This window comes from Sphaeramia orbicularis, chromosome 13 (assembly GCF_902148855.1).
Source record: "Sphaeramia orbicularis chromosome 13, fSphaOr1.1, whole genome shotgun sequence".
NCBI lineage: Eukaryota > Metazoa > Chordata > Actinopteri > Kurtiformes > Apogonidae > Sphaeramia > Sphaeramia orbicularis.
Genome location: NC_043969.1, coordinates 21,335,436 through 21,360,006, shown reverse-complemented (window position 1 = coordinate 21,360,006; position 24,571 = coordinate 21,335,436). Strand labels below are relative to the sequence as shown.

General features: G+C 38.2%; 1 protein-coding gene across 2 annotated transcripts in view; it reads left to right on the top strand.

Moving 5' to 3' along the window:
* The window catches only part of pde2a (phosphodiesterase 2A), a 182,084-nt gene that overhangs the window by 128,543 nt on the left and 28,970 nt on the right, over positions 1-24,571 (top strand). For both annotated transcript variants that reach the window (XM_030151865.1, XM_030151866.1), the window contains exons 3-4: positions 22,297-22,386; positions 22,630-22,718. In XM_030151865.1, the coding sequence (XP_030007725.1) occupies positions 22,297-22,386; positions 22,630-22,718 (179 nt within the window). The remainder of the gene's footprint in view (positions 1-22,296; positions 22,387-22,629; positions 22,719-24,571) is intronic.

Below are 24,571 nucleotides of genomic sequence, written 5' to 3'. Positions count from 1 at the left end.
AGTATCATTTGGCAAATACCCAGCTGTTTTTACATCTGCATTTGTTGTCTCAAATCAAACGTCCACCAATGTGTATCTAATGAACAGAGTAACATAATAACCTCAAACACATTTTGTACTTTTTGCTGACGATTCACACCAACACACACAGAAGCTCATATGTCTGTAACACATACTGTACTTGATATAAATCAGTGTGTATATAATCAACTGTTCAGTCCCCTTTAAAATACATTCCCTTTAGTTTGCCTCCACACAATGTATGCAGTTCAAACATACCAATGGAGACAGTGATATTAACACGGGTAAGTAGCAATACTGTGGTAACAGGGTTCAAGTGGTCAACAATGAGGGAGTGATTGCAGCAGAAACTGTAATGGACTGGCTATAATGTCTATGTTTGACTTTTTCCTTTCAAAGCAAAGTGCAGCACACACCTACACATACACACAAACAATGTCGACACAGCAGTTCAGTGTAACTTTGTCAAATCTTGCCAAAATATGGCACTCGTTTAAGTATTAAGTAATTATTTTGTGAATGCAGCTGTGAAAAATAGATTTGATCAAATGTGATCCTGACGGAATAAAAAGTGTCATCTTTGTCACATTTATCAGAAAAGTAAAAATACAATTTCAGCAGCATAATCGTTTATATAGAAATGTGTCTTTCCAGAGCTTACAAGGTCAGAAGTGCTTGGAAAATCACATGTGAGCAACTGTTACATGTTATTTTACACGACAGAAATATGAGTCTGTGCTGATGTCTGCAGTTTACCATTCAATTCTGACAAGTTCATGGAATAATTTAGCATGCCTGACCCAAACTTGCATTTAACACAATGTCACAGCCACACATGCATACACAGGAAATGTAATTATTTTGAAATTCAAAGTAGGCTTCTGCAAGTCCCTGATAAGGCAGCCTTGGGCAAGATACAAAAATAATATTAGTTTTTACTATTTCAGTCTATTTCCCTGTGTTTGCATCAGGGTGTGTATGTGTGCGGTTGTGTGTTGTTGTGAAGTAGGTGCCATCCATCACTAAGCTCCCTATCAATCACTTCTGGTCCAATCAGCTAAGTGGACCTCACCAGGGGTTTTGTGCCTGGATGTGTGTGTCAGTGTCTAAAGGCCTGCAAGCATCTTAGATCTGCTTCATTTAATTTATTTTCATTTTCATTGAATAGATTCAGCTTTTCCCTGTAGTCAGCATAATATATTTAAATGTCAGATTTACAGTTTGTCAAGTCCCAGCTGTTCTTTGTTAAAAACTGAACCAACATGTGACAGGCTTAACAAAGTAGACACATTTCCTGACGATGATGATACAATCACTTTAACAAACGCAAAGTTTACTCCAGTGGCAGTAAGACGATGTCTGCAAGACTAACACTACATTTACTGTCAACCATTCTACTGTCAGTACATTTAAATTTATTTATTAATTTATGTATTTTGACAGGGACACTGCATTTTGGTGGGTAGCACAGTGGTGAGGTGTTTATCACTGTCACCTCACACTAACAAGGTCCTGGCTTTGATTCCAGTGTGGGCCTTTTGTGTGGAGTTTGCATGTTCTCCCCATGTGAATAGGTGTGGATATGAAAGTGGAAGGATATTTGTCTCTATATTAGCCTTCCAGTGGAGTGGTGACTCGTCTAGGATGTACCCCACCTTTTCCTGTTGGTAGCTGGAATTGGCTCCATCTCATATTATAATAATAATGATAATAATAATAATAATAATAATAATAATAATAATAATAATAATAATAATAATAATAATAATAATAATAATAATAATAACAACAACAACTAGTGTGTTGACCCGAGGGGATCCACAGGTTCTAGATGTGGTAGTTTTTATGCTGTTGTGTATTTGGGCATGCTTTACCGCATTTGTCCAGCAGTCACCACCAAAGAGTTCTGGGTATAGCAACGTGGTTGTAAGGCTATTGTGTTCCAAAATTACTAATATCTCCCAAAATGTTGGTCCTATCAACTTGCTGTTTTCGCTAGTCTGTACCTTGACCAAAAATACCTAAGTATGCCAAACTGCAGCACTCAGCTCTGTCCAGATTTTGTGTGAATGCCAAGACACACATACATGCACACACACAGAGGCCACTTGGCTTTTATAATATAGATAATAATAAATTTTATTTGTTACACACTTTACATTTGACACCAAATCTCAAAGTGCACAATACAAAAAGAAAAACAGAAACAGATATAATGTACAATAAAAAAGAGATAAAATCCGATAAAATAAAACAGATAAAATCAACCAGAAAAGGCTTTCCTGAAAACGAAGCTTTTTAGTCGTTTTCTAAAAGCATCCATCGTCTGTGGAGCCCTGAGGTGGTCTGGGAGGGCATTCCACAGATGGAGAGACAGACAGTCACCAGTCGCATGTACACACCACTCATTTTAATGAATTTCTGCTTTATCTTGAGATTGGCCTGGTTTTAAGGACTTTTTTTGGGGAAAAGTAACCTTCTGTGACTGTTGTAGTTTATGTTCTGCCACAGCAGGTTTCCTGGTTTCCTGTCCACTCGCTGCAAACTGTGTGTCAGGAATCCTTTAGTCAGAATTATGGCCTCAGGCAGCAGCTACACACTGTCATGAAGTCTGTGTGTGTCTGTGTGTTGTGTGTGCATGTGACCTCTGGGAATGGAATTGATTGAGTGTCTGGTGCCCCGTTGTCAGCACACAGTTAGCCTCATTAGAAATAGACCCCCTACTTCCTCTTCCTCTTCTTCAGTGCATAACTTACATCATCTTCATCACATCTTCGCTTTCTACAACTTTAACCTTTCATGACCTGATATCTATCTCCTCTCCTCTCCTCTCCTCTCCTCTCCTCTCCTCTCCTCTCCTCTCCTCTCCTCTCCTCTCCTCTCCTCTCCTCTCCTCTCCTCTCCTCTCCTCTCCTCTCCATCACAACTTAATTGAAGACGATGCACTGAAAAACAATAGGCGGGTGACAGTGTTGTCAGTAGTAATGAGCTTTGGCAGCTACTCTTCATGTGGGAAACATAATGGACTGTGAAGGACAGAGATTTAATGAAACAAAATACTCTTTCGTGTAATTATTGGCAGCGGCTCATCTTTTCACCTCTCATAGCAGCTGGTGAATAGGACATTTAAACACTGCCCATTACTGTCTGGAGTAGAATTTACTCAGAAAATATCATAATAGTATGAAGAAGATTATGGTACGCATCCTCCCACCTGTTTGAGTAGGCTCAATGCAATACTGCAGTGATTATTATGTTTCAGATGGAACGAGTTTTTTTAATTGTTACTGATACAGTGAGTAGCGTCTTATTTCTTAAACAACCATCAGTTTGGTGCAAAGCATAAAGAATGGACTGTGTTTCAATGGAAAATGGTCATGGGGTCTGATGAGTCCAGACTGTTCCAGAGTGATGGACTCATCAGGGTGAGAAGAGAGATGGATGAAACGATTTACAGATTAAATATGTATGCAAATGAGAAGATATAAACTACATAAATTTAGCACAGTACAGGCCAAAAAAAAGGAACCGAAAATGGTCTTGACTATGTATTTTAAACCCAAGAGCGTCCATGTCTAGATTCAGGGATGACAGTTGTAAGATTATGATCTTTATGGCTGGATATTTTATGCTCTGCACCTGTGAAATCTACACAAACCCTTTGAGGTCTCACTAGTGTGAAATGGAGTGTTGGAGCCCAGCACTGCTGCCTTGACTGAATTGAGAAAGTTTTCTAAAATGAAATCTGTATTTTACCACAAGCCAATAAAGGGACAAAGCTGATGTGAGACCAGTACGAGTGTTTGTCAAAAGCCTGGCAGCCTTATCCTGCTGCAGCTGCAGCCAGGTCATTGTTGACTGACTGAAACAGGAGAACAAGCCAATTCCAAAGACCTGACATGATGAGATAAAAGCATGAATGAACAAAAACAAAACAAAAAAATCTGGACAGGTTGCCAGTCCATTGCAGCGTGAAAACACAGAATGACAAACTCGCAACTATAGGCAGTTCAGAGTTCTCAGTTCACCTGTTCTGCTTGTCTTTGCTTTTTGGCAGTAAACCAAAATAGAGCGAATATTCACCGATTTACCATAAAAAGATGCTGGAGATCTCTTACAACTTTATGAAGCAAGAAACCACCAAATACACAACCCTGTTTATAAACTGAACTTTTTTTTCCCCTATGATCGATCTGTCTACTGAGATGTCTCAGACATTGTTTAATTATCTGAAGACCACATTGGCAATGGATTTGCTCATTTCAATTAATGGAGCCATCGTGCCAGTTTATAATTACTGTCCTTGGACTTGGTCCATATTATGTTCTTAATATCTTACTATATTATTTTCCTGAATCAAGCTCTTTGCCAACTCAAACAGTGCACATTGTGCTTCATTTGGGGTTTACATTAACTGTGCCAGTGCCAGAGGTGTTGTAAAATGAGACAGCACGAGCCCTGATATTTTTTGCACCCACTTGTTGTCTGTATATGGGAATTTCTAATATTTAGACTTCTATGTTTAATTTAATCTGGTCTGTTCTAATAAATTACAGACTTAGGGCACTTTCACAGCTGCCTTGTCTGATCCTGACTTTTGAGTTTGATCCTAATATGAAGTTGTAGAAAGTATAGTTTATGTAATGTTAATGTTCATGTCTTGTTTTCATTCTGTGATTAGACCTGTTGAGTTCACCGTCCATTCTTTACCCATTCCGTCTTCCTTTTATCAGATATGATCAACCAGTGATTCATGCATTCATTTTCTGTAACCTCTTAATCTTCAAGGGTCACGAGGGGCCTGGAGGTTCTCCCATCTAACCTAAGGTGAAGGCAGGATGCACCCTGGGTATTTCAACACTTAGGCACAGAGCTGACATATGGAGACAAACAATCATTTACTCTCACATTCACACTTGTGGGCAGTCACTTACCAACAGGGTCCCACCTCCTCATTCCTTAATATCCTGTCTCTTTAAGGATCAGAGTTGCAGTGGCAGTTTTCCTAAATCACTCCTTACTTTTTTGGGCTGAGTTAGAAAGTCACTGGGAGGATTCTGACAGTGTTTATGAATTTATCTCCAGATGTACTCTGTGACATTGGCACAAAAATCTACACTTCTGCTACCAAACTGGTAATAATCTGTCTAAATACCAAATGACACTAGAACTTGGGCAAAGTGGTGACTCTGTCCCCTGGTAGAGTGTTGACACAGTGGGCCTTCTGGGTCAAAGTCTCCAGCTAACTGCTTTACTTATCCATTCTACCTTTGTCATATGCTCACACCTGATTTTAACACATGACTATGTAGTCATAAAGCATCAGAGTCTCCCCTTTTCTCAAATAATTCAGAAAAAAAGGTTTTGGTTTTATATGTAGTTCTGTTGTAATACAAAAAATTATTTCTGTACAGACTATTTATACTAAATGTATTATAAATGTGGGTAACTGCAGTGTATGTACAAATAACAGCTGAGGGTCACATTAGGCCTCTCCTTAACCTGTGATCAGTGAGTATTTCTGGTGTTATCACCAGATTTATAGAATGGTCAAGGTGACCCAAGGTTTGTTTTTTTTTCACAAGGAAAAGGTACAAGAGGAGACAAGAGGAGAGGAAAAGAGGTTATGGGAAAGTAGAGGAGAGAGGTAAGGGACATGAGATGACCCAGTAGAAAGAAAGAAAGATGGAGCATGAGGAAGGGGGTGGAGGAAGAAGGAAAAAGAGAGGTGAGGAAAATGTCAAGGAGACGTAGAGGTAACATCAGGAGACTGAAGCATTGTGTCGTCCTGCAGTAATGTGTGTGTGTGTGTGTGTGTGTGTGTGTGTGTGTGTGGGTGTGTGTGTGTGTGTGTGTGTGTGTGTGTGTGTGTTCCTGCGCAGATAAACAGGGAAGTCCCCTGATGGGAGTCCATCCTGGAATTTTTAACAGGAAATTTATTCTACCTCTAAACAATAGCATATTGCACGTACACACACACTAATGCACCAAGTCTATGAATCTCATTAGAAGTGCAAAGACAGTACCAGAAAACCAGAAAACATTTAAACCAGTCAAATGAAAACACTCCCCTCTGACTGTAGGTGATTGCAGAATTATGTTTGTGTTGTTTGTATCAAAGTTGGTTTCTGGCTATTCAGTTATTAACTGTGAGTTTCTGTGGTTGCACCTGTGGATAATAGCATTTGTGTGCCTGTTCCTGTGTACTAATCACTACATGTTTGTGATTCAATTTAATACATTTTAATTTTTAATTTGCTTCATTCATGTTCGAGAGCTGCCCCAGGTGTATACACACACATACACACACACACAGCCTTTGACACAGTGATGTGTTGAACAGAAGGCTGGAGCTGGGTGAAAGGCTCTCTCCTTAAAATAACAACTGAGTACACACATGGGCAAAGGAAAACACCTCTCTGCATATGTGTAGGTATTCTTCACTTCTGCTGTCTTGGGAGTTCACAGTGCTGATATTTAACAAAAGGGACAATGCATACAGATAATTTTAACAACCAGCTTGGGAATAATATGTCTACCTCAAAGGGAGGACTCTGTCACTCACTGTCAGTTTGATGTGATAGATCTTTCTCCAGATCTCAGATACTGTTGATCTCTGTGGTTCAAGGTAGTTGGCAGTTTAATCTGAAATTGTGACAGTTACTGAATACATCAGTTGGTCATCAGATTGCTTTGACTGGAAATCACTGTCTAATGGTTAAAAACATTACCACCTTAACCAAAAAACCCTACGACATGTTCTATCACCTGATATAAACCTGTATTAATTATAACTCAATTCTCACCTTGTATGTTATTTTGAAGTAACAGATGCTTTAAATTCTTAAAGGCGGGTTCAGGCAAGATTCTTTTACTCATTGCCAATAAAATCTCATGGGTTCCTTTGAAGCTCTGCATGTCCCCATGAGTGATGTGACACAACTTCAGTCTGCACCGCAGCCTTTTACTTTTTCAGTCCTGCATCTTAAAGTGATTCTAGCAAGCAGTCACTGTAGACGTAATTGTGCTAGAAAGAGAAAGTGTATAAACAAAAAGCAAATAAAAAGTGCATCATCCTTAAGATACAACACACTAAAAGCAAATAAAAAGTGCATCATCCTTAAGATATAAGAGACTAATATTTCTCAGTCAAACTGGAGCAAAAATGAATAAAGATGCAATCAGAGATGTGTGTGTATTGTGCTGCATTTTCAGCTGTATCCATGGAGATGTAGTTGTTTCTATGCAGGCAGTCGCCTTGGCAGCAACAGTTGTTGCTTTATTGACGATCGTTTAAAAAGTAATGTAAATATCCCACAGAGGTTATTTACTGAACACTGGAGAGTGAAGATCAATCATTTGTCTTTTAGTAAAGTTAAAATAGGTTGAGATAATACCTGATGCTGTGCAATACATAGATATGTTATCTATGTAGAACCATAGATAAAATCAAGTCAGGAGGTTTGGGGTATAATAGAAATAGACCTAAAACTACAAGTTCAAGCTGGGTAATGGTGAAAAAGAGTGAATAGAGAATGAAACGGAGCCAAGAGAATGGCGAGAGCATGTGGGTGTCTGTTCCTGAACAGAAGAGTCAGATTAAAATAGAACAACAGCCTTATGACGACAGTGAGACTGTCGAACACCTGCAGTGGAGAGGCAGAAAAAAAGAGAGACAGATACATAATGGGATGTAAGGGACAAATGGAGAAACAGACAGGTGACAAAGAGACGGAGGGAAAAGGGGTGGGGTGAAGAATGACAATAGTAAGAGTATGCAGAATATTAGAGGGAAGAGAGCGACAAAGAGGGTGAACGTGAATCAGATACAGATGAGGAAATGTTGAGAACAAATGAAAGAGTAGCAGGGGATGAAGAATGGAGACCATTTCTGTGCCCTCGGAGTTTGTGTGAATGAGAAAGAACTGGTATTTTTCTCCCCCACTCATTCCCATTAGTCTCTTTTATCTGGCCTGTTCTTTGAATAGCTGCTCACTACTGTGCTGCTGGAACAACAGAAAGTAGATGAGCCTAGATATTATTGTTGCAAACAAAGGTGCCATCTCACGTGGCACATTTTTCATTTACATTCAGTAGTTTTTTGGTGACCGTGATATTTAGATAGATTGGCCGTTGTTAACATTTGAATGGAGGCCAGTTGTTCAGTGAAAATGATGATAATCACAGCCATTTCAATTAGACTGGGTGCTTAGCATTTTACTGTATCAAGAGTTAAAACAAAACCTATGTAACATTTTTTTCTGCCGTATGTGAACAGTTTTCAGCTCCAACCCTCCTCTCTCTGTTCACTGAATGACAGAGACAGCAGTGATGGTTGAGATAAAAGTGGAGTGAATGTGGTGAGTAAGCAGTGATAGCCAGAAAAACCTAAAAGCTGTTTAATAGAAAAAACATTATTTTCTGGTTGTTTCACATTACTTATGTTCTAAAACATACTTAAACACATCCAAACCATTGCATAACTCTCTAGACAGAATGTAACTGAAGCATATGCTTCCTCCTCCTCCTCGGCTGTGTGTCTGGACGACAGAACTGTTAAGGCCTTTACACACCAGTGACACAAAAGTGCCAAATACTCGCCCACAAATATTTTGCATTAAAATTATTCACACCAGTGGCAATGCAAGTTTGTGACAGCTGCAATACTTGTTCAATAAAAGGTGTGAATACATTTGTGCCAGGCTGCTCGACAGAAATAAAAATGCATTCAACATCACCTGCAGCCTGTGTCTGATCCAGCGCCTTCTATTTTCTGGGTCTATGTCCAGTGTTTGAGTAAAAAACCACACATGCTGCGAACTGCATTTGATTCATATGATGTTCATGTTGCAGAAACTCTTCACCATCCTGATAGTCTAGTTGTTTGGTGATGTGGCGTGACTTGAAGGCAAGAGGTCCAGATCCATCGCTGCTCTTGTCACATGACCTCCCTTTGACCACACAGGAATGACTGATAGTTTCATTTGCACCGCAGAAGTTTGGGAAAATAAAACTCATCTTATTTGTTGTGTAATATTTGTGTTCTATGGGAAAGTACTCATGAGGATAATGGCATGCAAATGAATTGCACCAAAACAGCAGTCTGTGTGACTGACAGCACTGTGACCTGTGTGGCAGGTGTTTTGCCTAGAATTGTGTTTCTCAGGCAGAACTAAACCACAGTAGTAGAAGTGCAATAAGCGAGCATGGGAATTAAGCGGAGTCACTTCTTTATTGCTCTGTCCACACAATGCACTGGAGATAGAAGCTCACTGCCCCACTGTCTCCATATCCACCCCCAACTGCCCCCTTCTAAGGTTTGCCCCTATAAAATGTCATCACCTAAATGGCATAACTTTTTTTTATTACATGCACATATTCCCATAATAATAATAATAATAATAATAATAATAATACATAGAATAACATAGCCTATTTAAGTGATTATATACTTTTTATATTATAAAAGACTTTCATTGATGTATTAAAGCATTAGGCTACAGATTACATTCACATGGCTGACATTTTTCTGTCATATATATAACTATAACAATGTATTTATTAGTCCAATAACTACATTATACAACATTAGCATCACACCACTTAGCTGCCATTATTGTTTGACACATAATACAATAGGAAAAATGTTATTTCTGTTCAAACTATCCTGCTGTTATTTATCTTGAACAAGTGCTTGAAACACATTTTTGCCTTTCCTATTGTATTATGTAGCACAATCAGACAGTAATTTGAGCTTGGAAGTGGTGGAATGCTAGCTCAAGCCAATGATTTTAAATATGTTGTTTTGCTTTGAAATGTGGTCTAACAGGTTGAAATTTTTCTCTTGTTGGTTTTTGATCGATAAGGAAATGGTGAAATGATTTATTTCCTGTGTTTTTACAACTTGAAAACAGCAGTTGACATTAGCATTTTGCTATCATCAGAAAAAAATATATGCTGTCTGAATATGGTCTCTTGTAAAATAAAAATATCCTAAATCAACAAATTCTAAACCAGTGTTTTTTGGCTAATAATTATTAATAATTACTGATGAAGACTAAACCACACAATGTGCACTGAAAGGGTGAAATACTGAGGTTTAGTGAGGTGGTGATCAGAGGTCACGTTAACTGAAAATATTCCATCGACGGATTTTTTTAAAGGATGATGGAAAATTCTCGCAGGATTGCTGGTCTGTCTTTCTCTTAACAAGGCATCAAACAGTCCATAACAGCATCCTACCTGTATATAATCCTACACTGCCTCTATATAACCCTACAGTGCCTGTATATACCCCTACAGCGCCTGTATACAACCCTACGGTGCCTGTATATAACCCTATGGCGTCACTGTTCACAACTACGCTGAATACAACATTGTTACTTCTGTCATATGACTCACCGTTAGTTCACCTGTAGTAGACAGCCTGTCCAGTTGCATATTAATTAGTCATTGTCAAGTCTTGTCTCGTTGTTCAGCTGACTTTAGCCAAAATTTGATGCTACTTTGCTGAGTCTCCTTAGTTATTTTAAAATGCCAGGTAAATGTGATGGCATCGATAAACGCAGTGAAAAAAGAGGGACTGATGTGGTGGAGGATGAAGGACAAGCAAGTAATACATCAGTTGTTATGGCATTTGGCGTTCTGTGCGTACGCATTTTCTACCTTTTGTTTGTTCTTCAACGCCATTTGATGGCGTGTCAATTTACGCCAAGATCTCCAGTTCACATAACCCTAACCGTAACCCTAACCCTCAGTGCGTGGTATTTGACACTGTGTGAACATACACATGGAAAGCTTATAACACGTCAGTTAAAAGTGGCTTGTGTATTTACGTGAGTCATGATGTCATGTTGGTTTATCAGCCAGCAGCAAGTATAGTAGCTGCATCACAGAGATGTTTTTGAACATTAAATACTACTAAATATGTCTTATTATCATTAAAAAATTAAATTTGAAATGATGGATAAAAATGTGTTATGACGGAATTTTTCTGACCATGTCCGTCAAAATGACAGACAATAAAAATGTCTAGCGCAACCTCTGGTGGTGATCTTCATTAGTGTAGGTTAATTGTGAGACTATGCCAAGCGTTAGAGGCTTCAGTCACTGTGGATGACGACCGCCACCAGAGGCAATGACAAAGGAGCAGAGTCACTGAACAAAAGGATACTGATGATACTCAGTCACAGCCTGAAACAAAAGGAGACATGAGACTCATCTGAACACACAGCTGAGGAGCTGATTCGTTTATGCACACAGACGCTCATCAGCCAGCATAAACAGCTGCACACATGACTCACTGGCAACACATGCATTTCAATTAAAAATAATGGTACTAGTTTTTGACTTTGTTATGAACAGACAAAAATTAATAAACTAAATCCTAATCTAAATTTACATTTTAAAAAGACTCGAAGCTAAATTGTTTGTAGCAGGGGCTCATTCTGGTAGTACACTGGAAAAATGCATACAGACAAACAACTTAATAAATTAGTTTGTAAGGAATATTAGTGCCCATCAAGTTAGAATCATTTTGTTTTCAGACACATTCCTCTTTGTATTCCTATTATACACATCAGTATTCACCTTTGACCATGTGCAATGAATACATACTGAGTTCCAGTTTCACTTTATCAAGAATAAATGACACATAATTGTCACAATCATTTCATGAGAAGTAAAAAAAATATTTTATTCCAACTTTATGGCAACAGTGTATTTAAATGAGAGTAAAATACAATATGTGCGAATTATAGCCACATAGTTTCTTCTCTTTTGTAATTAAAATTTCATATTATTGAGAGCAGAACAGCTGTCTGCTGTTGTCTTTGGAGATGTTAAGCCATGCTTGGACTGAGAATTGGCAGACATTCATTACTGCCAGAATATTCTTGTCTAGTTTCATATCATGGGGGTCTGATTGAAATCAATCTTGTGGGATTTGTTATGGATAAGCTCATATGAAATTTGCCCCTGGGTTTAGTTGAGTTTAATTTAGACCTGATGTCTTAATAATAACGATAAAATGCTCAATGTACTGTAAAAGACACATTTCCAGTGTAGATGTAATTGTATTGCACTATACAATATCTGCAGAGCACAGGTTGGACTGACAGTGGATTTGTTCAGGCGTACAATGACAGTCCAGGCTTCCTCAGGTCCTCTTTTCCATTGTATCTGTGTTTTTTGGCCTCTCTCCAAACTTTCTTACAACATTTCAACGGCTGTCTGTCCCCTCCGAGCAATCTGTGAATGTAATCAGTGAGCAGTTTTCAGTCTTTATGGGATTAGATTCCCCTGTTTAGTCTGTCAATTACTGTCTTACTACTTGTTCTTGCTGGTTTGAATTTTTGCTCCACACACTTTCTGTCTATCACACACTTCCCTTGAGTCATCCTGGGGTAATATTTATGATTTTCGGTATGTTGGTTGGTCTCAGTTTAATGACTCTCACTCATAACTCAGAGAAGTCTCGATTTTGCTCACTTTCTCTCTCTCTTTTGCTATCTCCCTCTCTTACACAAACACACAGACACGCACATATGCACTAAGGTTGTGTCATTACGTGGCTGCATGGAGATGCACCTGTTTCTCCTTGTACAGAGTAATAAGTTTGCCGTACTATTCCCATAGCAGTATCACTTTATTTTTCAGTTTCTGTATTTGTACAAACGCACAAAGGGCTGAGTGTTTGTGTGTCTGTATAGATAATCTGCATGTGTGGGTGTGTGCATGGCGGGACCTGTCTTCATGGCTTGGCTGTATTCTACAGTGCATGTGTCTCCAGTATGTTAGTGATGCTACTGGAGACCCAGCTCTGTTGGAATAACAACCAGGACCCACTGCAACACTACCAGCCTCCCTCCAGCTATACTGTTTGTGTGTGTGCGTCAGTGTCAGTCTTTGTATGTTTGCCTTCATTAAACAGACATTCAGGTGGACACACTTGTCCCTCTTCCTTCAAAGACTCACAGGCCAATGGAGAAAATCAAATTGCATCAGTCAATCACATTAGTGTGAAGAGTGAACAGCCAGTCAGCAGTACGTCCCTTGTCGATTTTTGCATTACACAGTAAACATATAAAACAGGTGAAGAACTGTTCTGCTGGAATGCACTAAGGGGCTTGTCAATTCATGTAAATTGCTGATTTTACATGGAAATGTATAGGCAGGAGAGGCATTGCCTTAAGTTATTTACACCCGAGACACTATTATCCTGAACTCTCTTGATGTTTCAGGAGATCAAGGTTAAACAGGAAAGCTCTTGAAATGCAGATTTGCTTAATTCACAGTTAGATGGCTCTGTGAACAATTTAAGAGTTAAGAAATGCTGGAGTTACCCTTTAGTTAGGTCATTATACCTAATCCACCCGGTCTTTAGCTAAGCTGGATCTTTGTCAAATGTTCTTAGTTTAGACGATTCCCATTTATTTCTAATTATCTTCTCTGAAAATCTACATCTCAAATCTACAGGTTCTGTACATTCAGCTATAATTACACATTAGGTAAAAATCCAATCCAAACCATAAGATTGTTTCTTTTTATTATTTCTAAATACATGTAAAAAGAAAAATGGTTGAACTACATTTTTTGTATCCTGTGTGAATAATGATTGCTATAAACAGAAGAGACACCCAGGAAAATTATTCAGTGAAAGACTGTAGGTCCTCTAACTGAGCATCAGAGGTTAAGTGTTGGGCTTTTAACCTTGATCGTTGCTTTATCCTCTGAACGATAATGGTGTTTACTGAGATACCTGATGGTCCTGTTTGCTCTAAGCACCAAAGATCTTGTGTTTTCTTTTTCTATAAGTAATGGTGTTATGCACGTTGTGTGTACGTGGACTGTACTTAGAGATAAAAGGGAATAAATAGAGGAGAAATCAAACATGAATTCCTAATAATTGCAGTTTTGATCTTGTACATGAGCTAGATAAGTGTACAATTGCTAAAAAAAAAAATCTGATACTAAATTACTTATCAAGTCTATTAGAGCTGCAATGATTATTAGATGAATGCATTAAAATAAAGATAATCAGTAACTATCACTTTCATTTAATCACTTTTCAAGCACAAATGCTAAAATATCTCGGTCTAAGAGGGGTGATAATTTGATGCTTTTCTTCCTCACACTTGATGAGAAATTGAATTTTTCTGTGTTTCCTGATGAATTTTAAAACGCTATTAAAAAATTAGGGAGACATAGCCAAAAATCTTAATAAAAATGTTTCTATCAGTTGATTCGTAATCATTATCAACAGTGTTATTTGGACAACTTTATGGGGGTAGAACATTCACAGTAATCTATTTTTTTTTTTTAGCTATGAACAAAATAAACCTAAAAGACAACAGAAGCATTCATGTTATGATTATTGCTTTATTGCCCATCCCTAATGCTTATTGCGGAGGAAGTTGTGATCAGTAATTTTAACGATTTAGTAATTGTTAAAATCATTATCATCAATCATTAGTCAAATTAGTCAGTAATTACTTAAAAGATTCATTAGTTGCAGTTTTAATAGTCATATATTTTGGAAAATAAGGCCTTTAACTTCTCCTATTAGATCCATTATCTGACCCAAATGAACACTTTACACCAGAGTTAATATAAAAGTGAAATTTCAGTTGAGGTACTCATTCATGTTGGTTTCTAAGGTGATAATAAAAGAATGGATATTAAGGCTTGTGGTTTGTAATTAACCTTGGATAAAGCAGTTTGATAAGTACCTCCATGGTAACTGAGGTGAAACTAAACTAAAAACTAATGCGTTCATTCATTAGTTAACTTAAAAATCTAAATGTAAGAACAAGTTGAGATTCAAATAAAGGCACCTGTTATCTCTTCAGCTCAAATTCTCCTACAGTGGATATGAAAAGTCCATAAAATGAGACCAAGAGAAAAAATTTCATAACTTTTTCTACATTTAATGTGACATATGATCTATACAACTCAATTGAAAAACAAACTAAAATCTGAAATAATGTAACTGCAGTATCTTATTTTTTACATGACAAAAACCTGGCATTTTAACTGAGGTGTGTAGGCCTTTTCTATCTACAGTATATGATTTCTGTTAATTCCTACCTGTCAGATAGTGTTGAAGTCTTTGTGGCCTTTCGATGTTGTTCCACCTCCTCCTATTCCCTGTCCCTTTTTATCACATATATTTACAGAAACATTTCCTTTTTTTTTTTTTTTTCTGTTTATATACAGAAGCATTTCCTTGCATCGTGTTTGATATGTTACTGCTGAACATTTAGTGTATGTCTTCTTCCACTGCTGCTGAGGTCATAACCCTGAGTGCAATCATGTTCGTGCATTTATGGTTTTACAGTCAGAGAGAAATAACATGCTAAGTATTAAAGTTGACTGATCTTTTTCTTTTTCTTTTAACCAGCACAAAACAGTTCAATCAAGCTGTCTTTTATTTAAGATAATGAAATAAAATAAATAAATGCCCCTCCCTGGGTGGCCAAATCAGGCTGAAATAAACGTCGTAAAGAATCTGCCCTATTTCTGCTTCATAGGAAATTATCTCCACATCAGCCCTAAATGATCTGCCTTTATCCTACTACCACTTTGTCCATGTAGACTTAATTAAACTTCTGACTGAGTTGTTCTCCTGGAGTTATGCTCCAGATGTCTGCCTCCCCCTCGATTAACACTGATTTATGACTGCCGCGGTTCAGGGAAAGACTGACCGACGAAGAAGGTTTCTGGCCCGTATCTTTTCACGGTTTATCTATATTTATACGCGGGTCAGCATTTTCATGTTCAACAGTAGAGCTCCGCTTCCCTTAAATCTCATTTCCATAACATTATACATGTAAGCTGACCACTGTGTCCATGCTGGCTATGGAACAGCTTCACAGAAATGTTTTGGGCTTAAGAGCCCCGCTGAAGAGTTAATTGAGCACAGCTTTTGCAGGAAAGGAGTATATACACTTAAGACACTGTGTGTTTCTACCTACAGTTAAAACCTGCAGTGGGAGTACAAGCACTAATTAGGCCAACACGATATGAGGAAAATCTGCAATGTTCAATTACTCTGAGTACAGTTACATGCACTCTATTATCCAGTATTATTCCAAATAAGACCATATTCTAAATGACTTGACATTTTTATCATGTAAATAACATTCTCTGAATTTGGCCTTCTTGCAAATGGAGCATTTCCCAATTAAGACCTGTATTATTCTATTTTCCTTTGGATATTTGTACACAGTAAAATGAATCTAAATTGTGTTTTTTTACTGTAGGTTGTGGCACAGAGTCTGTTTTATATGTCAGCAGAAGTAACGATAAAGAGCTTACACCTTTCCATCCACATTTTCACTTGTATGTAGGGCTGCATGCAGGGAGTATTAGTGGAATATTAATTTAGTAGGAACTTGGTCTTTTTTGGAATGAGGGCAAACTTGGAATATTATGTGCATATCATTCATTGTGATGACAATATGACTTATGATGAATAAATTAATTTCTGCAGAGTCACCACCAAATTCATACCAATTAATCTAAGGGGAAGTAAGAGTTTGCTGGGGCTTCATCTGACTGAACAGATGGTGTGTACTCATGACCCCATCTGCCTTACTGTAAATTAAATGATTTTTCTGCATTTCAGGTGGTCTTTGGTGATGTGTTTACCACACATTCATAACAGAACAACAGGGGATATAGGAAAGATATTGATCTTCTCAGTCATGTCATTTTGCTGTAATTGTTTAACTGACCTTTCGATAATGCTCATAAATAAGTCATACATTACTGTCCTCATTTTTGTCAATTACAGTTTTATATGTGAAGTGCAAAATGTCAGTAGGGGCTGTTAGATTTGATTAGAAGCACAGGCCATAGCCTGAATTTTTGACACAACGGCATTTTAAAAGCCAAGGGAAATATACAGTAGGTATGCATATGCACAACATGTATATTACATGTGTGTTTGGCTATGCTGATCACAGCTGCCCTTCAAAGTGTCAAAGCTCTCAGCATTATTAGAAAAATTGCAGATAAAGGCAACAGCAGAGCAGCATATGATGAAAGGAGGAGTGGGGGAGGAAAGCAAAACCCAGTGGTCAATGAAGAAATGAAAGGTTCAAGGAAAATGGTAAAAAATAGAAAATGAGAAGAAAGAGGCAAACACAAAACAACATAGATTTAAAGGAATTTCAGCTTTGAGTTGTAATTAATCCTATTTATATATTCCTCAAAAATTAAGCACGAAACATCCTGCTATAGTGAGGGAATTTATGTAATAAACTACAAAAATGTAATGAAATGACCAGAGAGATTACATTTTGGAGACCATTTCTGAAATGATTTTCTGATGAAAAATACAAAATATAAACTATTATTATAATTGCTTCCAAACAGTTGCTTCAGTTCTAGTATTTTGTATTCAGATGGGATTTGACTTTAACATTTAAAATGCATGCTATTATGTTATTTTCATCTACTCATTCAGAGCCAAATTTGCACAGAATGAAATGGAATTAGAGGAAAAAGATCTTGTTGTAATGAAATCACTTTGCTGTTTTCATTCATATCAATGTGATGTGAATCATGTAATTTTTCACTCTGGTGATGTTCAGTGACTTTGAAAAGCTCAAAGTATATTTTACAGATAAAAAGCAAAGCCTGTCATTTCAGTTTAGTTGGCAAAGTGACATTTGGATTCAGGAGGTTGACCTGACAGTGGCTAAATGAAATGTTCTTTTCACCATGATAAAATGAAATTTACTTAAGCAAAAAACAAAGAATAATAAAGCAAAGTTCATACAACCTTCCCTCATGAAACAGCAGAGAAGCCATTCTCTTTTTTAATATAGTAGTTATATGAAAATATCGTGTAATGTTTGCATCAGATGGTGGGTTGCTGGACGTGTGTGTGTGTGTGTGTATGTGTGTTTTTGAGAAGCAGGTAAATGAATATAACAGATGGTTTGAGGTTTACTGTGGGAAATTATTGAGGCAAGGCCATAACACAGAGTCTGACATTTACAAAGCCATACATTTTATTGCCTACACACGCGTGCACACACACACACACACACACACACACACACACACATACACACACACACACACATATGGGATGGCAGGTTTCAGCGTCTATGCTCAACAGGTTCTTGACAGCAGAGTGGGGAGAATCAGGAGCCAGAGACACTTGTTGTTTGCCTGGAGCTCAGATCTACTTCTGCTCACATGTTTTTTTGTCAAGACCTGCGTAACCCCTCCAAGATGCATGACTTAAGGTGCATCACACTCTCAAATGGTTTCTCTCTCGAACACAAACATGCACATCAACTCACACATGGGCTGGCAGAGCTCCATTTCATTACAACAGCACTCTGGCAGCCTGATTGAGTGATCAAAACTAATCGCATTTAATCACATCTAATCATATCTAATAACCAACACTGAGAGCCCAGGAATGACAAGACTCTCCTCTCTGTCTCCCTCTCATCCCCCCTCTCCTCTTTTCCTCTCCTTCACTTTCTCCCACTTCACTCTTCAGCATCCCACCATCATGTCCTTCCTCCTCCTCATTTTCCTTCTTATTCATGCTCGAAGGCAACAACCTAAAGGGAAAATTTTTGTTAGACTGAGTATCCTAACACACCCAGCTTTGTGTTGTTATAAACCCACTTAAACCATTAGCAAAACACCTGTGTCATTTTGCCGATGGTTTAACCCTTTATAGGGCACTCATTGAAATACTCTGCAACTCAAAATTTCAACTTTAGTGTGTTATTGGACATTGTCATCTACCTCCTTGTTGGTTGATGTGAATCTCCCTCCTTTGGCCATAGATCATCCAAGTAGCACTTGCTGAAAAATAAACACATGCAATAAAGCAACTGTTATAAGGTCATAATCCGTGCGTTTACATGACAACTTTTATTTCTGGTTTAATCTGATTAAACATTAGATCCTATTTCAGATGCCCATGTAAACACCTTATTCCAGTTGAAAAAGAATAGTTTGGATTAAATTTAAACCCGAATGAAGTCACTGGTTGAATCCACTTTTTATTCCGAACTAAATTATTCCTCGGACATGTAAACCCTTTATTCCATTTGGACTTTTTTCCTGCCATTCTGCACATGCTCGTTGTCTTGTCCTGTCGCGATGACACACACATTCTGCGCTGGTGGAAGAATATGCACTGTAGTCTAGTCAACCCAAACCGTTCCAGTGGGCTATTCTGATGGGATCTACCAGCCTGGAAAACCCTGATTTCTTGTTTTTTTTATTAATTAATCTGTCATGCACTAATGAGTTGGATAAGTTGGCAAATCAGTTTGCACTGCAGTGCACCGATTGCCTTGTTCATGCAGCCCTTCCGTTAGCTTAGCTTAGCCTAGTTTAGCATAATGGCTTCATTCCTATGGTCAGACGTAGCCAGGCTTTTATAGGGGATTTCGTGTATTTTATGAGTGATTTTGTGAAATTCAATTCTCCCTAATCATTACTTTAGTCCGGTGGGGTCAATATGATCACAAATTGCGGCTCAAATCATGGTGATGTGACTTACTGCAGTAATAAAATCTTGGGAAATAAAAACTAATGCAAAGCTAAAATGGTAAAGCAAAGCTAATTTAGCGCATGCATCCCTTCCAACAAAAATATTTTCCAACTTCCGTCAACACAACAGTCCCAAGATTGCATGAGTGCAGTAAGTCGCAGATCTAAAGAAATAATTAGGGAGAATCGGATTTCACAAAATCACTTACAAAAGACAACACATCACCTTTAAAAAACTGGCTACGTGTGACCATGGGAATGCAGCGACTATGCTAAGCTAAGCTAACAGAAAGGCTGCGAGAACAAGGCAACGTGAGCACAAACCCATTTGCTCACTTATCTACCTCATTAATACCTCATGTAAACCTTTATTCGGGTTTAACATTTCAATGTAAACAGAAGAGAAAATACTTCAGTTCTGAAATAATTTCTTCTGTAAAAATAAATCGGATTTAAAAAACATCATGTAACCGTACCCAATAAATCACCCATGTTCACTCTTTACTCCTTTAAAATTTCTATAAAATCTCTCTGAATCACTCTATAATGTTATAAAAACCAACATGCTTCTTGACCTCACTGAGGCACAGGATTGGCCCCATATTTAATGTTTGCAGAAATGACCAAAAATAGTCACTTGCCCAATAAAGGGTTAAAGGGGTTCTATGTATTATTGAACTTCCATTCTCTCACAAGAAGGGGGAAGTCACGCACCAGAACACACTTATGGCTACAAAAATCACAAATGAATCAATACCATGTATCCACAGACTGTGTGACTCACTGAATGAAGCATAAAGGTCAATGTTTAACACTATACAAACGGAATATAATAGCAGGTTTTCTCTTTCAGATAAAGAACTCACTGCTGGTTATGTTGTTGTAGGTCCAAATAACACTGTGTCTTAAAACCTTATTGCATTAGCTGATAGTTTACATTATAGCTCTGGTTTAGATGGAAAACAGCTACAGTAAAACCACAAATCAGCTTCATTTTCTGCATAGTTTATTTAATCAATACCTGCAGTAGATATTTGTTTAAACAAGTTCAAACAAGGTCAGAACTGTCATGGTTTAATCTGAACTTTATATCTTTATAACCTTCTTAATCAAATTCACTTGTGTAGAAGAAACGCTACTATTTCAGCATCATTCTTTCATTTAGATCTGTGTCCAGTGGTGAAAACAACAGTGCTTCTAGCTTTTATCACTTCACTTTGTCACTTTCTTTGACTCTAATAGTTGTTCATGTCAGTTCTCATCTCATCTCGTCATTTTCTAAGGCCCAGTGACACTAGTTTTCCACACCATCGGAGACTGATGTGGTGACTCACTACTCCCTCTAGTGGACACATAAATCCAATCTATCAACATTATGAATATATTAAGAGCATATCTCTATAATCCAATACACTGGCATCTTTGGCAGAATTTAGAGAATGACTTTTACGTCATTTGTGAATATTATAAAGTGGGAACACGACAAGGGCGATGTGTGTTGAACCTGCAATCATGAACATTTCCAATATTGTGTCTTTTTGTTCATCTTACATTCTGTGCACATTTCACAGCTGCAAGATCATAAGCCAGTGAGATTTCTCTCAATGTTTTCCTATGCTTTGATCAGATTTGCAGTCCTGCTGGGTTGTTTTTTAGACGGCACCTACATGTAATAATAATGTAGTGAGATAACAGAATTGGAAGGGATCTAAGGAAACTGCACTTAGTGTGTAAATATTCTTATAGTATGGATCACATGGGATGTTACAAGTCTTCATGTGATAAAGATGAGGTTCATGCTGGTCTTTACAACTGGTAACGTTTGTAAAAGATGGGAATTTTAAAACCCTTAGGCACAAATTCCCATTTGTATGAAAATATAAACTGTTGTCTATGTACAACTCCTCTGGTATTTTTTTTTCCCTTTCTCTTTTTGTGTGTTTTCATTGTGGTTACACATTGCCTTTCTACATATATTTCTGTATGCCTGTAAAATGCGCTTTTGCTGATTTTTACAGCTTGGAGAGGCAGAAAATATAAGGAGACAAAGCCGCAAATGTCCCCAAATGAAACTGGAAGTGTTTCATTCATACCTGCCTTAACCATTAAGGTTTGAGGGGGACCATGAAGGACGTATAAGTCAATAAACATTAAAGTAGACTGTCTATTTTATGTGCAGTCAGGCTGATCAGAGGGCAGATCTAATTAACATGAATGAAAATGTGACGTCTAAGTGTTTCTATCCAACCTTCAAAGAAAACAGCAATGAGATGCATCTAACTAATATGCAAGCTGTAACCCATGTGATTTTTGCTGGTAATAGTGACAAACACTTCATTTCATGAATAATCTGCTGCTCTTTGTCTAGAAGACTCTAAAGAATTGTCAAGTGCTTGGTTTTTACTGTGCCAAAAATGAAACAAAAGTATCAAGTGTCCTAAAGAGCCAAACTAACACTAGTTATCCCTGGAGATATCTGACTTCAGTTCTTTTTCAAGTACCTCATTTATTCTTCCAACAGGCACAGACTGCTTTGCATTTGCCGAATGTGACACAGTTTAAATATTGTTTCAAAAGCCTATCCTGCTTGCCAAACTGAACATCTCGGGAAGAGCTGTTGAGACATAAACTTTGTACCCATAAAAAAACAAAACTATAGCCAATGCCTAAGGAGCCTCACAAATAGTTCATTAAAATAGCAACCAAACAGACATCAGGGCATCTGTTTATCTCCATCCCCAGGATGCTTTGCTGCGGCTGGCGGCGGTTGTCGATGCACGTTCATTACGAGTTGCCCTTCGAGACAGCATACAGGAGCTGCTGCCCAGCACGGTATTTGCACACTCACACACTTACTCGTGCATGAACAGCAAATTTATATTTCCTTATATGTGGAAAAGCTTGCTGTTATTATTGAAAGTGTGGAGTTCAGTATCTCTGTCCTGACATAAGACCAGAGAACAGAGGCCCAGGCCTTGTAGCAAATGCATGAAGCTCATCGCTCATTAGATTAATTAGAGTCTGATTAATATTACAAGCAAGCGTGTGTATGTGTGTGTGTGGTTTTTTTTCCAGGAGTGTGTATGTGTCTACACGCTGGAGGGAGACTCACGGCTGTTATCTGACGACCCACCACATGAACTGCCACAGGAGGGAAAGATCAGGTGTGTTCTGTTTGTGTGTGTGTGTGTGTGTGTGTGTGTGTGTGTGTGTGTGTGTGTGTGTGTGTGTGTGTGTGTGTGTGTGCGCGTGCGTGCGTGCATGCGTGTGTGTGTCTGTTTCTATGTTTTGTCTCGGGAAGTCACAGCTGTGTGCTGAATTGCTGCAGAGCTGTTGTAAGCGGTGATTTTGTAGAGAAGCAATAGAACAAGGGAGATATGAAGCGGTGAAACGAAGATGTCTGTTTTCTCTGAGTGAACGGCAGGTGTCATCTGAATGATTATGAGCCACTCTTGGCAAAATCGCAGCCACATATATGAGCGGACAGACCATCGCAAGGAGATCTCATCATCAAGAAACACATGGACATTCTTTTTTTTACAACCTCTTACTTTTTTCACCATGAATCTAAGGCTTCCTTATTAAAATTCCCTCTCTATCTCATTGTCTTTTCCTCATGTCCTGCATTTAAATCTGCCTCCTCTGTTGTCATCTGGTATTCTGCCTTACCCCCTCAGTGCATCAGTGTGTCTTTGCCCTTTTATTCCTTTCAGCCTGTTCTCGCTCTCTCTGAAGAGCCAGATAGCACTAAGCCAACAGTCTTCCTACTCACCCCCCTCTTCCGACATCCCCATTCCCTCTCACCTTCAATCCCTCTCCCGGTGGAAGCGTTGCAGGGCTAATAGCCGAGGTGACAGAGCTCGAGGTCCCTTAGTGAGACATGGCGATCCTTTCCTCTCTTAAGTGCTCTCTGAAGCTCTACAGCCCCGTGTGTTACCACGACTGCTGGCCAGGCGCTGGCAAAAACCAACACTGCATTATTGATGAAACTGTCTGTTTGTCAGACAAGAACCCTTTTTCTAACGCCTTATTTCCACACAAACATGGGATCGCACACAAACATGTTAATGCAGACATGAACAGGTGACGACAAAGGCAAAGCCACACAACATACAATCTGATGCTTTAACACATGCAGAGGTGCATGAATTCTAGAGGCAATGGGGATATTAAAAGAGCCACAGGGCACTTTGTTACTTTTCTCCCTCCAATTCACCTGCTTATATAAGCCTGTTATCAAGACCTTGGCACACACATATGCAGAAACAAGCACAAACACCCACACACATTCAATGAACCCATCTGAGAGGCAGAAGGCCACTTTGTTAGAGCCTCATTTCAGCTTACTTTCCAGTATAAACCCATTAACAGGACCTTGAGACACAAAGAAAGACACACAAAAATACACAAACTAGTTCAGCTGAGACAGGACCATTAGTGTTTATCCTCTGAACTGAATGTTGTGTGCAAGATGATTGTTGTGTTACAGCCAAACAACCTATTGTTAGAAACACTGTGGAAGCATAGGTGCACATATGCTGTGTAGTTCCACAGCAACATTTAGTTCTTGTTTTTGTCTCTGTCCATTTAATCCATTCATCTGAGGAAGGTCAGACCAAGTAATAGATTGTATCCTACTGTTTAAGAGTGAACAAAGAAAAAATAAATGAAGCAATAAAACCATCAAAAAGGAAAAAAGTATGTGGATGCTTCTATGAAACTGGTCCCTAAAAACAGTGCATGGGGGCTAAAAATTCAAATCAGATGTAGACTAATGTTATTATGCAAATTTGGAAGCACTTTGGGTCTATTTTAAAAATAATGTTTTACTGACATAAAAGAGAAACCATTTTTCAGATACAACACATTTTTATATTATTTTTATACAAAAACCCACATGTAACACGGTAAAAAGGACACGAAAATTACGCGCTACTATTTTTTTGAATATCTTTTTTTTTCAATCACAGGTACATTTTGGGAGTCAAACCAGTTATGCAAGGCAGAGTTTTTCACA